The sequence below is a fragment of the Meles meles genome, chromosome 8 (assembly GCF_922984935.1).
Source record: "Meles meles chromosome 8, mMelMel3.1 paternal haplotype, whole genome shotgun sequence".
Classification (NCBI taxonomy): Eukaryota; Metazoa; Chordata; class Mammalia; order Carnivora; family Mustelidae; genus Meles; species Meles meles.
Window position 1 is genome coordinate 106902355 of NC_060073.1, and position 17217 is coordinate 106919571.

The window sequence follows — 17217 nt, forward strand, 5'->3', positions numbered from 1 at the left end:
CCACCCCCAAAGCTCAAAGGTCAGAAGTCATCTGAAAACGTCAAAGGGGTCACTACCCCCCAGGTGTCTGTGTATGGAACAGCCCTAACTAAGGAGAGGAGAGCCCAGCAAAGCCAAGGAAGGGTCTGGGGGCTTGTCCTCCTGTACCCACAGGACCTTGTGGCCGTGGAAGAATTGTCCCAGCTCAGCTGAAAGCAGCTCGTGCCTGGGAATGCTGTGTTCTCCTGGTGTTATCATAGGACACGCTGTGTTCCCAGAGCGGAAAACACGGGCAGGGGCATGCTCTGGGGAGAGAAACAACAGTGTGGGGTTATCTGGGGACTTCTGTGTCCGAGGAAGACGGAACCATGGTCATCTCGCTGTGTGACAACAAATGGCTAATGATGGAGGGGCACAGTCAGAGACCCCAGCGCTGCGCACGTCAGAGCGGTGAGGATGTGGGCGGCTGGTTCCGAGGTGGGAAGTGAGGGATGTGAGCAGACCATGAGGTTTGGAGGGACTCGTCTTGTCTCTCAGTCCAACTCCTTGACACCATCTCTAACACACGAACACAACTCCTCACTCACAGGTACCCCACTCCTCTGTCCATCACTCTCCAGCCTCCTGCCTGGCTCCAAGACTGTTCCTGATCTCTCTTAGAGCCAGAGGGTTGACCTGTGTGATTAACAGGCTATTGCAGATCATGGCTTATGACTCCCGAGGCTGGCTCATCGAGGGCACTGTAGTTTCCAGCTTGCTCTCCCTTTGATCGTTGACACTGAGGGATGATAGGCAGGAGGAGTGGCCCCTTCTCAACATCCAGCGCCAACCTGCCAGCCACACAAGCGAGCCACGTTAGAAACAGACGCTTGGCCAGACCTTCAGAGGCCTAGAGCCCCAGGCTATGTCCTGCCTGAGACCTAGTGCCAGATCCTGAACTAGAACCGCACAGCCTGGCCACACACCCACCGGAACTGGGAGGGATCCTGTGATGTTAAGTTTTGGGCTGATTTTTTACGCAGAGTAGCTAACCGGTACACATGCCTCGCACAGTGCCGGGCACCCGGTCATCTGGTGAGGGGATGGGTCTTGCCCAGTATCTGACACCTCTGTGGTTACCCTCTTCCCCAACAACTGACTTATCCTTGAACGACTCTGTTACAGATTATTAAAATTACACTTGATCTTTCTCGATACGGCTTTGGTGGTATTTGTGTTTCTCTTTTGAACCACAGAATGGATATAATCTCATTATATATACGTTCTGCCCACAGGCAAAGTACCCAGACGCTCCTTTCATGGAACCCCAAACCTTGTGGACAAAATTGAGCCAGAGGAATGCCATACTCACCGCAGCCTTGGGGTGAACCATCTCGGCTGGTTTCTGAGAGGGTAAGGTTTGGCCGATCTTGCTTCTTCTATGATCAGTGCCTAGCACAGTGGCCAGAACTTAGTAGGTGCACAATAAATAGTTGTTGAAGAAACTAACGCATTTAACGAATCTTTGTTTCCTGCCCAGTTACACAGGACAGGTATCACCTTTACCAGGTAATGCTGAGTTGCTTTATAAGATGATCGCACCACTTTTTCTTTCTCTCTTCCTATAATAGGAAACTTCTGGACAAGCCTGATTTTCTAACTTTTCCTCTCATGTCTTACTGTTATGTATGCTCTCCATTCTGGGAGACTTCTTCAGCCTCTATCCAGTTTTCTTGCTTCTGCAATCACATCTTTATTTATTATTTATTAAAAGATTTTTATTTATTTGTCCGAGAGAGAAAGAGAGTGAACACAAGCAGGGGAGTGTCAGGAAGAGGGACAAGCAGGCTCCCTGCAGAGCGGGGAGCCTGATGCAAGGCTTGATCTCAGGGCCCCAGGTTCATGACCTGAGCCGAAGGCAGAGGCTTAACGACTGAGCCACCCAGGCGCCCCTGCATTCACGTGTTTAATTTGCAAGAGCTTTTAAAACATTCTGTGAATGTTCTTCTATAATATCCTGTTCTTGCTTGATCAATGTAATGTATTTAACTCTCTGATGATATTCACGGTATTTTTGAATGTTCTTTCTGCGTAGCTACGGTTTTCTTCAAGTTCTTTTATAGAACGTTTGTTTGTTTTGGGTTCCTCTCTTTCACGTTTAGATCTGTCCTTGAATAACTGGTCATCTTTGCTTGTCTGCTTTAGTCTAAGGTGGGGATTTTATTTTATTTTTAAAGATTTTATTTATTTATTTGACAGACAGAGAGAGATTACAAGTAGGCAGAGAGGCAGGCAGAGAGAGGAGGAAGCAGGCTCCCTGCTGAGCAGAGATCCCGATGCGGGACTCGATCCCAGGACCCCGGGATCATGACCTGAGCTGAAGGCAGAGGCTTTAACCCACTGAGCCACCCAGGTGCCCCAAAGGTGGGGATTTTAAAGCTGATGTGAAGTTCCCAGCACATGAGTGGTCTAGCTGACTGTGAGCATTACTGTTAGGTGATCCACTGGAATATTTAATTGGGGATGCCTAGTGTGAAAAAAATTAGGTATTTCCTTTTGAGTTGGTCCTGGGTCCCTTGGAAGTTTCTCCCACTCTTCTGCCTGGAGGGTAAAGGCCTGGATACCCATGTTCCTGGGGCTAAGTGGAAGGAGCAGAATGGGGCTCCACATTCAGAGGGCATCCTTTGGTTCAGTCTCTCTGTATCTACTATGGCAACCCTGTTCTCAACTCTGCCTAGCATTCTTTCCCCTTTTGGAAATTAAAATTCCAGTCTTCTGCCAAGGTGACATAAGGGAGCTAAAGTTTCTCTTGCTTTTTAAAATCATTTCAACTAGGAGCGCCTGGGTGGCTCAGTGGCTTAAATGTCTGCTTTTGGCTCAGGTCATGATCTCAGGGTCCTGGGATGGAGCCCCGCATCGGGCTCCCTGCTCAGCGGGAAGCCTGCTCCTCCTTCTCCCTCTGCTGCTCCCCCTGGCTTGTGCGCTCTCGCTGTCAAATAAATAAATAAAATCTTAAAAAAGAAACCCTGTACTCTCTTTTATTTATTGTTGTTTTTTTTTTAAAGACTTTATTTATTTATTTGACAGAGAGAGACACAGTGAGAAAGGGAACACAAGCAGGGGGAGGGTCAGAGGGAGAAGCAGGCCCCTCCCTGCCAAGCAGGCAACCCGGATGCAGGACTCGATCCCAGGACTCCAGGATCATGACCTGAGCCGAAGACAGCCGCTTAATGACTGAGCCACCCAGACGCCCCCCCATACTCTCTTTTTAAAAAATATGGAAGAATATACAAGAGCGGATGGTGGAATTGTGGGTGATTATGTATATTTTTGCTTCTCTGTTTTTTACACTTTCTCTACATTATACTCTTTTTAAAATATTAACAAAACAAAAAGCTATGATGTCAGTTAATACTTTAATAGACAGGACTTCCTATTCATACATGTCAGGCACTCTTGATCCCAGCCATAGATCTGGTCGGGCCACCAGGAACTTAGGTCTTTGGACTGCCTCCCCTTGATCTGAGGCATAATTGCCATGGGTCAGGGACTTTCCGAGACAGTTCCAAGGTCCCTGTGTATAAAGTCCCATAGAGATATTCGATTAGCGGCTCAGTGTTTAGAAAAGCTTTACCTTCCCTCTGAGTCCGGGTGTACTTCCTTCTTCGGATGATGACAATTAGGTAACTTACTGAGTTTCCCTCTTCATCCATTTCCACAAAACCCAAAACCAATGTGGAAGTCAGCGGTTACCCCCTTGTCTTCCCTGACGGTCTCCGTGCCCATGTCTTTTAGTCTTGTGTTTTGTCAGGCTCTCAGATTTTCCGCTATTAATTTTATTTTCACTGGTTCCGAGGGTCTCCCCCTTCCATCACCCTCGTCGTCTAAATTTCCACGGCCAGCAGCCTCAGATCTTTGGGGATGAAAAAGGATATAGGTAAACAAAACCCAAACAGATAAACAACCAGAACTCTTATCTCGGTTGGCACGCCACGACTGTGTTGACTCAGAGCGTGCCCAGGACATTCTGTGGTCTTAGCGTCTACGTCACTGGCCCCACCTACCTGTTGTGCTGTCAGCAAATGATCCAGATACAAACATCTCGCTGCGGGACACATCTCCGTCGGGATGGGTCATGGACAGCAGAGGATAAACAGGCCATCGTGACAAGGCTAAAGACCTAGGGACCTGCCATTCTGGCCGTAGCTCTGCAGGCATGGGAGAGGGGGGGCACGTTAAGTGTGGGATGGGACAAGGAGGGAGAGGTGGACTCCGCTCCCCACGGTAACTGGACTTGGCTGTCCCTCCCCTGGCTGGCCCTGAGCTACTGTCCCCGTGTCCATATCGGCTTACACATGGATCCTGGCTTCTCTGCGTTTCGACAGCCCTCTTCCTCCCAAATCATAAACCCCCTTGGGGTGAGGGGGCAGGACCTGGCTTTCTTCTGAGCACAGTGGGTTCCTGGCTTCTCCCAATGAGGAGTGCAGAGGCTCTGTTGTGGTTCCGGTCCCCGGAGCAGGGTTTTCTCACCCCGAGCATCAGGTGGTGTGTGGAGCACGGACTCCAGAGTCACACACACCTGGGTTTCGCACAGGGCAAGGCCCTGAGCAAGTTACCGAATCTTTCTGAGTCTCAGTGTCTTTGTAAGTAAAATGAGGATAACAGTACCAGCCTCGGAGCCGTACAGGTGACAAGAGTAAATGCCGGGCATGTGGCAGGTGCCCAATAGAGAGGTCATTGTGATCAAGTTTTTCAAATCCTGTTGGGCCTGACTCTGAAGGCAGGGAGACTTGCAGGTGTGCTCAGGCCACCTTCCCAGACTGCTCTGCGGCTGAGCGCCGGCCGGACCCTTCCCTGTTTTCCACCCCCACCGCACGCCCCTGGCCCCAGCTACGACTGCACAACTTCCTGCCTCCGTGCCTTTACTCGTGCCGTGCCTGCTGCTTCTTCCCTTCATCACCCTCTGGACCAAACCCTCCGTGTCTTCAGCCTCAACTAGGGCACACCCTCCACTCCCCGGCCTTTGCTGCACCCTGGTCCTTGCTCAGCCCACCTGGTCCCCACTGTGGCCCTCCTCAGTGGAGGCTGGTCTTCCTCAGGCCTGGTTGCTGTTTCCAGACCACCCAGTCTTTGCGGCTGCTTCTGTCGGGCTCTGCCCCTTACCTGCCCTGGTTGCTGAGTGCCTCGTTCCCTGAGCCGTGGGCACCTGGCTCCTACCGGACTATCTGTGTCTTCTCCCGGGAGCTCGCCTTTGTCCTGGAGATATTAAAATCCACGTCAAAAACGTGACCAAACTGGAGGGCCCGGAGCAGCTCTGCCTCCGGCCCATTTCTTTCACACATCCTCGGGCCGTGCACACTCCCAGGGGCCCTGAGGCGCTGCCTCCCTCGCCGCCCTCTTGGGCTCTGCTTAACCTTCCATCCTGCCCAGGGCCTCAAGTCTCTCCCAATTTCCTGGGCCGCTGGGCCCCCCTGTCTCTTTCTTTCCTCTGGCAAAACCGCGTTCAGAAGAAAGCAGGCTTCTGCTTTTCTAGCTTCACCTTGTGGAGCCCCGTTAGAGAACATTCTGGTCAGATTGATGCTGCCGTGAATTCAAGACCTCCAGCTTTCAGTGGCTCGGTGGCTGGGGTCCAGTCAGCCTTCTGGGAATTCCTGCTCAATCTTCTCTCTCATTCCCCAAAGCAGTGACCCTACGTCCGCTCAGGTCCCTTCCCTTGTTCACTTCTGCTCAGGGCTCCACAGCCCAGCTATTTTTTTTTTTCTATATATTTTAATTTATTTTTTTTTTCAGCGTAACAGTATTCATTGTTTTTGCACAACACCCAGTGCTCCATGCAAAACGTGCCCTCCCTATTACCCACCACCTGTTCCCCCAACCTCCCACCCCCGACCCTTCAAAACCCTCAGGTTGTTTCTCAGAGTCCAGAGTCTCTTATGGTTCGCCTCCCCTTCCAATTTTTTTTTTTATATAAACATATAATGTATTTTTATCCCCAGGGGTACAGGTCTGTGAATCACCAGGTTTACACACTTCACAGCACTCACCATAGCACATACCCTCCCCAATGTCCATAACCCCCCTCCCCCTCTCCCAATCCCACCTCCCCCCAGCAACCCCCAGTTTGTTTTGTGAGATTAAGAGTCTGGGAGAACCAGGCAGAGGGAGAAGCAGACTCCCAGCCAAGCAGGGATCCCGATGCGGGACCCAATCCCAGGCCCCCTTGATCACAACCTGAGCCAAAGGCAGACACTTAACCAGCTGAGCCACGCAGGTGCCCCTGTCTTAGAATGTTTCCTCCAAGAAACAAAATGCGGTAGACACTGTGCAAGTCCTTGCCCCCCCGCCCCCGTCTTTTTGCTTTCCCTCCCCAAGGCCATCAGGAGCCTGAAGGTGGTGAAGCCTTTCCACCCAAGTTTTTATTCTTTTACATGTATTTATGGAGCCAAATTCATGAGCAGTGCCGTTTCACATGCTATGAAAATTCATGTAAAGAGTATAAAATTATTTGCATTGTCTTGCAATTTGCTTTCTTTCACTTTACGTTATGCTTTGGGGATACAGCCATCTCTCCCTATAATACGTTATCGTTACCAGCAAATACAGTGCTTCATTCTGTGAATGTTCCAGAATGTATTCATCCCTCTATTGATGGGCACTTCTGTTTTCTGTTTTTTTTTTTTTTCCAATTTATTTTATTATTATTATTTTGCTCTTACAAATAATACTTGGATTTCCCTTGAGGCTTAGTATGTACTAAATTATGGTGAGGATTCTGTATTTCCTGAGGTACAGAGTTCTTATATCAAGTTTGTGGCCTATTGTTCACATATTTTATTTTTCTGTGATTCTATCTATTTTGAGAAAATGGTACTAAAATTTCTCAGCAAATGTGGCAAGTTCTCTTTGAGACTGAGCGGCTTTTCACTTTATCTGTTTTGAGGTGATGATGTCAGGTTTCATGTATCTGGTAAACATTATTTTTCCCTGTTGTTTCTTTTCTTGGTAAATTTTTTCTTTCTGTTGATCCTTTTTGCTCCAAAGCTTATGTGCTCTGATATTATATTGTTATACCTGCTTCCTTTTTGTTAAATTTTGTCTGGTATGGGTTTTTTTTTTTTAAAGATTTTATTTATTTATTTGACGGAGAGAGAGAGATCACAAGTAGGCAGAGAGGCAGGCAGAGAGAGAGGAGGAAGCAGGCTCCCCGCTGAGCAGAGAGCCCAATTCGGGGCTCGATCCCAGGACCCTGAGATCATGACCTGAGCCGAAGACAGAGGCTTAACCCACTGAGCCACCCAGGCAACCCTGGTATGGGTTTTTAAAGTCTCTCTCTCCTGCTATACTTTTTAGCTTTTTCTGGTGTTATATTTTCAGTATGCCCCTTTAAGTCATGAAAGACGGGAATTTTTGTAAAATCTAATTTTTATTAAAGTGAATTGTCACTAATGACAATAGTAAGCCCTTATGCCATACTTACTATGTGCCAAACAGTGCTCTGAGCCTATTTCATGTTTTAATGTATTAAAATGTTCATTTCCCACAGAACCTATGAGGGAGGTACTATAATTATATCCAGTTTACTAGTAAGGAAACTGAGGCACAGAAAAGTTAAGTAACTTGCCTAAGACCACAGAACTAATGCACATCAGCATTGTAACCCACACTGTCTCATTCCAGAGTTGGTGCTCTGTGGGCTGGTTTAATCTATTCCCTTCTGTTAGGATTACTGATTTCTATCAAATTAATTTGTATCTTCTCTTTATCATTGCATTTTTTTCGCTTCTTTTGTTCTTCTTGTTTGCCCTTCTATTGGTTTTATTATGTTCCTTTAAGAAATAATTATATGTGGACGCCTGGGTGGCTCAGTGGGGTAAAGCCTCTGCCTTCGGCTCAGGTCATGATCTCATGATCTCAGGGTCCTGGGATCAAGCCCTGCATCTGGCTCTCTGCTCAGCGGGGAGCCTGCTTCCCCTCCTCTCTGCCTGCCTCTCTGCCTACTTGTGATCTCTGTCTATCAAATAAATAAATAAAATCTTTAAAAAATTATATGTAATTTTAAATTTAGTTTTTATTTTATCAAACTTCATAGTTTAGAGAATCAAACAATACTACAAGTTAGGACAAAAAAGCAAACATCCCTTAAACTCATCGCCATTTCCCCTTCTGCATAAACCCCTTTTAGCTCTTAGAGAATTCTGTTATTATTCTCTGATTTTCTGGTTTTAGGCTCATCTTATCTTTAGGCTTTGTTTGCCCGATATGGCCAATAAAAATGGGGTTCTCAATTTAGATTTAAAAAAACAAAATAAAATAAAACCCAGTACCCCAGACATGATATAGGAGGCCAACTGGCACCTGGCGGTTAAGTGTAAATAAATAAATAAAAACAAAATTGTTTTTTTTTCACATATACACACCTTACACACACACTTTCCAATTTACTATATCATAGGTCTTGTTTAAACTATGATATCATAGCCAGTATTCATAGCATGATTATGTACCTGCTATTCATATGTAGTTTACTATTGTAATTTTCCCAGCATTTTTTTTCTGCTTGCAGTTAATAATTGTCTTTTGTTGCTGTTTATTTAGTTTCCTATATGTTTCAATGATTTACCCCGAATTCTTGACCAGTTCCATAAATCTGAGAAATGGAGGGAAGCAGGCTAGGGAGCAAAAATCAAGCATACATATGAAATACATGCACATAGAGAGAAGCAAACATGGCAAAATATTAATTACTGTATTATTAATTACTGTATTATTAACACACAACTACTGAACCTAGGTGCTGAGGATAATGATGATCACTGTACTTTCAACTTTTCTGTATGTGTGAAAATTTTCGTAGTAAAAGAGAAAAAAAAAACAACCTGAAGCTGATATGAAGCCTTGAGTCCATGACTCACTTTAGGATGGACTGTCTCGACCACAAAGAACCCCCCAAAAGTGTTTCTTTGGGCCTGTTTTCTTGGGGTAGCCAAATTTCTCAGGAGAATGTTCCAGTGTCCCTCCTGGAGGGTAAAGTGTAATTGGCCAGCATTTTGGCCAAAGGAAATGGTGGTGTGGAGGAGGGATGCATCCCATAATTTAATATTTAAATTTTTACTTAAATCCTGTTTTTTTTTTGCATAGGGGACTCCTGGCCCTGATAATAACGTGTTTTCTCCACCTTAACCTCTGCAGGGAATAAACTTCTGGTTTCCTGCTGCTTTGGGGGAAGGCCGGAACCCAGCTGAGTGGCGTTGGGGAGGACGTCTGCTTCTCAAACAGACTTGCAACCAGTTGCCCCATCTTGAGCCCCACTGTCACCCATGCTTCTAGAATAATCTATGGCTGCTAATGTCTGAGCTTCCGGGGCATTCAATAGTACAGATCAGGGAGTTTCTTGGCTTTCCCCATTGCTGCTGCAAAATTCATCTTCTCAGGTGTGTGTAGTTATTATCATTTAACCATTTGGAAGCTTTCCAACTTCCAAACTATCTTGTTTCCTATTCTCTTTGTGTGTTTATACATTTTTTTAAGTGCCCTTTAATGCTGCTTTATTGGGATTTCAGAAAAGAGCACAGACTAATGCAGGCCGTCAATCCACTATCCTTTACTAAAAGTCAATCTGTTCTTTAGTCTCATTCCCAGACACTAGTTTGAAAGTTATATAGTCTTTGTATTCTTTTAATGGGTTATCCTTAACATTTTAATATTCCTGCTTGACCTCACAAAGTCTAAAAGGTAATCAATATCCCGATCTTCTTACTGAATAATGCAAAGACTGCAGAATGCTTTAACTTTGATCTTCCCTTTCCCATTTTCCATGCTACTTGGGTCTAACAGTTTAGGTCCCCCTTGTTTATAACACTTCCTCCAAAATAGCCCCTTCATCAATAAATATTTATCGAGGGCCCCCACCATGTGACAAGCAGTTTTCCAGGTACTGGAAACACAGCAGCAAATGAGACTGAGCTACATTTAAAGGTATTTTATGTTAAGTCGAACTATATGAGCTTTTCAATTCTGACCAATTTTTAGTGGCAAAGAACTGATTTTGTATGGTTTAAGTATATGTATGTTTAAATATATACACATTTATATAAATTCATATAAAATGATGAATGCATTTTCAATTTCCCTAAACGGTTAATAATTTCCTTCCTTCCTCCTATGTCTATTTGTATCCCATGACTCTCTTAGTTTTGTTTCTTTTTCAGGGAGGATCTGTGAGTGATAATTGCTCTAGGTTCTCCCTTAAAATTCACTTGTTACCTTGAACATGAGTTTACCTGAGTATATTTCTTGGCTGGCCATTAAGTTACTTTCAGGTTTTTTTGAAGATATGTTGCTGCTTAATCAGTTGTCCATTTAATCATTTTCATTTGTAGATAACCATTCCTTTCTCTTGGGTTGATTTTAAGATACTCTGTCTTTATTATTCTTCACATTCACGATAATGTGTCTTGATTTGGGTTTTGTTTTCATTTATCCTACACATGACTCAAAGATGGTTCCTGCAACTGAGAATTTAGGTCCCACCTTCAAAATTTCTCAACTGTCTTCTTGGGAATATTGCCTCCTCCAAAGCCTCTGTACACTTCTGTTTGTAGAAATCCAAGTAGGCATATGTCGGACCTTCCCATTCCGCACTCCATGTCTCTTAACTTCTATTTCATATCTTCTTTCTCTTTATCATTCTTTCTGGGTGATTTTCTCAGATTGCCCTTCTAGTTTACTAATTCTTTCTCCAACTGTAGCCAAATGATTTTTTTTTTCATTTTAATGACTATATTTCCTACTTCTAGGTGGCCTATTTAATTACTTTTTTTCTTGACAAACAATGCAACTAGATTATCTTTCAAGACAAAATAATGATTACACAGGTCATTACTAAACACGCTTGGCTATTTCAGTACCATGTTAAATACCCAGCCCCCCCTTTTCAGTGCACTTGAGGTGTATCTGTTGTCACTGTTCAAGTGGACTTCCCTTTAGGCCTGGTGAGAGGCATATAAACAATGTACAATGGGTCCACAATGAGCGGTCACTCTATTATTCTGCCTATGTTTCTGGTATGTTCTGGGACAGACCCTGGGATGCTGCTGCATTGAGAAAGACTTCTCTGCCCTCGTTTACACCTGAGTTATTGGCAGCTAAGACAGAAGGAGGACAATCTGCAACAAGTCCGACTTACCACAGATGGTCCCCGACTTATCACAGATGGTCTCCAACTTATAAGTTTCAACTAACCAACTCTCAACTCTAGGATGGTGCAAAAGAGATCTGCAATCAGTAAAAACCAAACTTCAAAGTCTGAATTTGGATCTTCTCCCAGGCTAGAGATTCACAGTACGATCCCCTCTCTTGATGCTGGGCAGGGGCAACGAGCAGCGACTCCCCGTCTTCCCTGCCATCATGAGGGTCAACCTCAGATACACTGCACCCGTTCTGCATCCATGTGACCTTCTGTTTTATCACTTTCAGCACACTATTCGATCATTCAGTATTGTTAGGTTAGGAGTAGTAAATATATTTTCTTCTCTTTTTCTTTGAGATTTTATTTTTTAAGTACTCTCTACCCTCAAAGTAGGGTCTTGAACTCAATACTGAGATCAAGAGTTGCCCACCCCACTAACTGAGCCAGCAAACTCAATATTTTCAATTTACGATATGTATTTTCAACTTACAATATTTCTAATTTGGGATGTATTGGTGTATTGAGATGGAACTGTATCATTAGTTGAGGGAATTCTGTATTTAGAATGAGGAGTCACTAATGTTTGCTTAAAGAACAGGTCACAAGACAAAGACTGCCCAAGAAATCACCTCATTTGGTGCATGATGAGATTTTATTTGAAATCCACATATTTGTGTATTTCAGGTGTTTATGGCAGAACTGCTCCTACCGAACATTAAAGAAGAACATATCTTTTAATCTTTACAAATACATTTTAGAATTATTTTTACTCTATATCCAGATTATGTTGGCAATTCCTGGATTTAAAAAAAAATCTAAATGGGGAACTCTTTTCTAAAAACTCAGCTGAGAATATCAGATATTAGGCAACAAAGAAAGATGAAGAAAAGGGAAAGGCAAGCAGGTTCCTGTGGAAATAATCTGGCTCAAAATATTTCCTATCCGGCCCTTCGCACTATTGAGCAACTAGCACTGCCGACCACCTCCAGAACTTTTGCATCTTCACGAACAGAAGCTCTGTGCCATTTTTTGAAAAGGTTTATTTATTTTATTTATTTTTAAAGATTTGATTTATTTATTTGACAGAGAGAGATCACAAGTAGGCAGAGAGGCAGGCAGAGAGAAAGGAGGAAGCAGGCTCCCTGCCGAGCAGAGAGCCCAGGACCCTGGGATCATGACCCGAGCCAAAGGCAGAGGCTTAACCCACTGAGCCACCCAGGTGCCCCTATTTATTTATTTTAGAGAGAGAGAGCACACAAGCAGGAGGGGAAGAGGGAGATAGAAGCTCAAGCAGACTCCTAGCTGAGCCCAACATGGGGCTTCATCCCATGACTATGACACGGGGAAACCCAACTGCCTGTGTCACCCAGGCCACCTACCGCTCCCACCTCTCCCCTCCATCCCCCCACTCCCCACCTACTCCCCCATCCCCCACCTACCCCCCATCCTCCCCTCCCCAGGTCATTAAACAATGTATCTCTTCCTCCTGCCTCTCCCAGTCCCTGGTAACCTCTAGACTACTTTCTGCCTTTGCCTTTGCCCATTTTAAGTACTTCATTTGGGTGGACTCCTACAAGATTTGTTTTTTATAGTGTCTGGCTTATTTCACGTAGCACAATGTCATCAAGATCCATCCATGTTATAACATGTGTCAGAATTTCCTTCCCTTTTAAGGCTAAATAATATTCCATTGTGTACATAGCCCACATTTTGTTTATCTACTCACCTGCTAATGGACACTTCAGGCTGTTTTCCCCCTTTGACTCTTGTGAAGAGTGCTGCTATGAACACAGGGGTATAGCTAGCTGTTCCAATTTCTGCTTTCAGTTCCTTTGGGTATCTACCCGGAAGTGGAATCGCTGATGGCTATTCTAACTAATCCTAACTCATTCAAACCAAACCCGAAAAAAAGGAGAGAGAGAGAGAGAATGTAAGTTCCCCAAGGGGTAGGCTATTTTGGGCAGAGGGAGCAGCATAGAGGGAGGTTCAGGGTCTTGAAAGAGAGGACAGGCTCAGGGAATGCCAAAGCTGTGGTGTGGGAGGAGATGAGACCGGAGTGGGCTGGGACAAGCCATGGCAAAGCCAGGCAGAAGATGCCCGGAGTAGACAGGACTTTGGTAGAGACACCTGCCTGAGGCTATGCACAAGATCAAGGTGAGAGGCAGGCGCGGCTGTGATGTGACTGGTAGTGGAAATGGAAGACGGGGGACCCATTCAAGATACCTTCAGAAGCAACATTCAGGACTTCCTGAACGTGTGTTTAAATATATGGAGTGGGTGTGTCATCAAAGGTCTGGGCTCTTGGGCTTTCCCTCCTCAGAGGCCCTGGGGGTGCAGTTCAGCCTTTCCCGTGGGGAGAAGCCTCCTCTTGCTCCAATTCTTTGGGCCCAGAGTCCCTGGCTCTGATGCCTCTCAAGTCCTTCACCCTGTCACATCTGACTTCCCTGCGTCCCAGGATTATTTCATAAAGCGGAAGATGGGAGCACTCTTAACCCTATAAATGCTGGCTCTTCCCAGGCCATGTGAGGGCATGCAGTGAAGCTGTCAAGAGCCCCTGGGGTTCAGGCTGGCCCCTGGCCACTGGCCCGTTCTGGCTGGGGCACCATGCCCTACTCTGGGCAGCTGAGTAAGAGCAGGGCCCTCCGCGGACAGTCTTTCCTCTGTTGGTGGGCCGGCCAGTGGGTCAGTGGGAAGGGTGAAGGTCATGGGGCTAGGGGGGGGAGGTGGATCTGGGTGAGGAGTTCAGCCTCACACCTTGATAATCTTTCCAGGTAGCACCTTTCTGCTAAAGCAGCCCCCTGATGCCAGGGCACTCATTAACCCTCTGGGTGCCAGGGAAGGGCGGGAGGTGAGCCCTAGGAGGCAGCTGAGGTCAGCCGTCTTTGAACCTCCACGTGGTATTTACTCAGGGCAATTGTTGCCAGAGGCCCAGGCCTCTGGAGTATAAAGCCGAATGTCTGCTCTCTGTGCCCAGAACTGAGCAGGTGAGCAGTGCTGGGTGGAGGGACGCAGGTCAGAGTCTGCAGGGAGGGGATTGCCAGGGTCTCGGCAGCGAGCTGGGGGTGGGAACTGAGAACGAAGGACATCCTCTCGGGACACTTGGGCAAAGCTGTTTCTTCCCCCTTGGGATCCCACTCCCAGCGGTGGTGTGGGAGGCAGGGAGACAGGTGAGCAAGGCGGGGACAGCATAAGTGACCAAAGTTGCTGCTCGTGGGGTCTTGGGAGGGCGGTTGGGGAAATGCTACGAAGCAGTTTGAGCTCCACACTCCATGGTGTATGATCCTGGTGAAAAAGACCCCTCTCTCTCCCCGAGACACCCTTTCTCTCCCAGCCTCACTTAGATCAGTCCTCACAAGCCCCGGCAGCTCTGTGCACCCCACATCTCAGGGAAAGGTTGACAGATTTGGGGCAAGTTGGCCCTGGAGCAGGGCCCCCTGGGGCAAATCCAGGAGATGTCCTTCCTTTGTTTCTTCACCGTAACCCTAATCAGCCTTGGTTCACCTTCTTTCTGAGTAGACAACAGCAAGCATGGTTGCGGTTCTGACCTGGGCTCTGGCTCTGCTCTCAGGTGAGTCTCCAACCCGGATTTCAACGTGGAGGTGTGGGTGTGGAGGCTGGACTGAGGGGCCCCCATCCATCCCCGGGGTGGGGGGAACCCAGCCTCTAACCACCCCATCCCTCTTCAGTGTTTGCAACTGTCCAGACGCAGAAAGGCTTTTGGGACTACCTCAGCCAGAGCAGCAGGGACAAAGGCAAGGCCGCACGGGTCCAGCAGCAGAAGCTGGCATGGGAACCCACGTGAGTGGCTAGGACAAGGGGTGTGGGGGCGGGAAGGAGACAGCCTAGCAGTGGGATGGTGTGCTGCCTCTGATTCCTCAACCTCCCTCGTCCTCATTGGCACAGAGGAATGGAGTTGTGCTCCTTCTGCCTCCTCCTAGCCTTCCGGGCAGTGTAGCCCCCTCTGCCCTCAGTATCACCCCCACCTCTGCCCTGATAGCCGCTGCCCCCTGTGCACTGAGGCGTGGGACCTGGGAGATGTGGAGGGACACTCCCCCACCGCGGCCCCCAGAATGAAAGGAGTGTGTGAGGGTCCAGGTGCATCTGTGTTTCCTTGGGCAGCGTTGGTCTGGATTTGCACGGGCCATGTGTTTGTACTTCTGTGTAAGGAGTCGTGTGGTCGGCCCGCAGCTAGGACTGGAGCCCAGTCTCTGGGGCCACCGCCCTGCATCCTTGGTCTCCCCAGGTGATCAGTGAGGGATGTCTCCGGGGCAAAGGTGGGGCTAGCAATACGACAGTCTGGATGTCTGTCCCCCTCCCCAGGAGCCTGAAAGACAGCCTTGAGCAAGACCTCAGCAATCTGGACAAGTTTCTGGACAAGCTGGGGCCTCTCAGCGGGCAGGCGAGGGAGCCTCCCCGGCTCCCACACGACCCTGTGGGCACGCGGCAGCGGCTGCAGGAGGAGCTGGCGGAGGTGAGGGCGCGCCTGGAGCCCTACATGGCCGAGGCGCACCAGCAGGTGGGCTGGAATCTGGAGGGCTTGCGGCAGCAGCTGAAGCCCTACACCGTGAAGCTGATGGAGCAGGTGGCGCTGCGCGTCCAGGAGCTGCAGGAGCAGTTGCGCGTGGTCGGAGAGGGCACCAAGGCTCAGCTGCTGGGCGGCGTGGATGAGGCGCGGGGCCTGCTGCAGGAGCTGCAGAACCGCGTGGTGCATCACACCGGCCGCGTCAAGGAGCTCTTCCACCCCTACGCCCAGAGTCTGGTGACCGGCATCGGGCGCCACGTCCAGGAGCTGCATCGCAGCGTGGCTCCGCACGCGGTCGCCAGCCCCACGCGCCTCAGCCGCTGCGTGCAGACGCTCTCGCACAAGCTCACGGTCAAGGCCGAGGCTCTGCACGCGCGCATCCAGCAGAACTTAGACCAGCTGCGGGAAGAGCTCAGCGCTTTTGTCCGAGCTGGCGGTGACGGTGCGGAGGAAGGGGCCAACCCCGACCCCCAGATGCTGTCCCAGGAGGTGCGCCAGCGACTCCAGGCTTTCCGCCACGACACCTTTCTGCAGATCGCCGACTTCACCCGCGCGATTGACCAGGAGACCGAGGAGGTCCAGCTGCAGCTGGCACCGCCCCCGCCAGGTCACAGTGCCTTCGCCCCAGAGTTTCTCCAAGCTGAGAGCAGCGAGGCTCGGAGCAAGCTGCAGGCCCGTCTGGAAGACCTGTGGGAAGACATCAACTACAGCCTTCATGACCGTGGTCTCAGTCATCTAGAAGAGCCCTGAGGGTCTACTGATCCACACCCATTTCCCAGCTCCTTGTCTAAGCCCAGGATCTGAGCCCCTGGCGTGGCTCAGTCCTTGACCATGGCCTGTTGGGCAGAGAGGGTGGAGGGCCCTGCACAGGATAGGTGAGGTCACCCAAGGGGACTGTAGTCCCTGGCAATCCAGCCTCCTGCGATTCCCCCACCCAGATGCATTACACTCACCAGGCTTTGCAAACCCAGTTTCCCGTGTTCATTTGGGAATCCTCATGAGTTACTCCATTCCAGGATGGTGGGAGTGGGGAGGGAGAGAGGCACTCTGCGTGCAGGTAATTATGAGCAATGCATGCCTGTTGCCATGGTGCTGGAAGCCTGTGCCTCTTCTTCCTGGGGCTTGACTCTGATCCCTTCTGGCCCCCTGGTGGCCACTGCTACTGCTGGTCTAGGGGAGAGGAGCTCTTTCCTCCCCAGGGCTGCCATGACAGCTTCTTTTGGGGGAAGAGAAGGGAGAAAGGAGGAAAATATGATGAGAGCGTGTGAAGATGTGCACATGTTATCTCTGCTGGCTCTGATGCCGGTGGGTACAAATGGTGAGGGTTGTGATGGGAGGGAGTAGAGCCTGCATTTTCCTTCCATAACTCTACATCTGAACAGCTGACCAAGCCCTCCATACTGTGGGGGCTTCTTAAAGCCTTGGGGAAGCATACTGTATGTCCTCTCCATCTGGGGCCCCTCACTTCTGACTTCCAGGCTGAAGCCTAGACTTCTGATGCGTGAAATAGAGGCATATGGTGGAAGCTTACTTGCCTGGTGTGACTCTT

General features: G+C 48.3%; 1 protein-coding gene across 4 annotated transcripts; it reads left to right on the forward strand.

Annotated features, from left to right (window-relative positions):
- Window positions 1-921: 921 nt before the first annotated feature.
- APOA5 (apolipoprotein A5) lies at window positions 922-17198 on the forward strand. Of its 4 annotated transcripts, XM_046014734.1 has the most exons (5): window positions 922-1053; window positions 1254-1371; window positions 14663-14714; window positions 14833-14944; window positions 15467-17198. In XM_046014734.1, the coding sequence occupies exons 2-5, from the start codon at window positions 1318-1320 to the stop codon at window positions 16416-16418; spliced, it is 1170 nt and encodes a 389-aa protein (XP_045870690.1). In that variant the 5' UTR covers window positions 922-1053; window positions 1254-1317; the 3' UTR covers window positions 16419-17198. The 4 variants fall into 4 exon arrangements, with proteins under 4 accessions (XP_045870690.1, XP_045870693.1, XP_045870691.1 ...); XM_046014737.1 differs by lacking the exons at window positions 922-1053; window positions 1254-1371 and adding an exon at window positions 14108-14130; XM_046014735.1 differs by lacking the exons at window positions 922-1053; window positions 1254-1371 and adding an exon at window positions 14138-14158.
- Window positions 17199-17217: the final 19 nt, after the last annotated feature.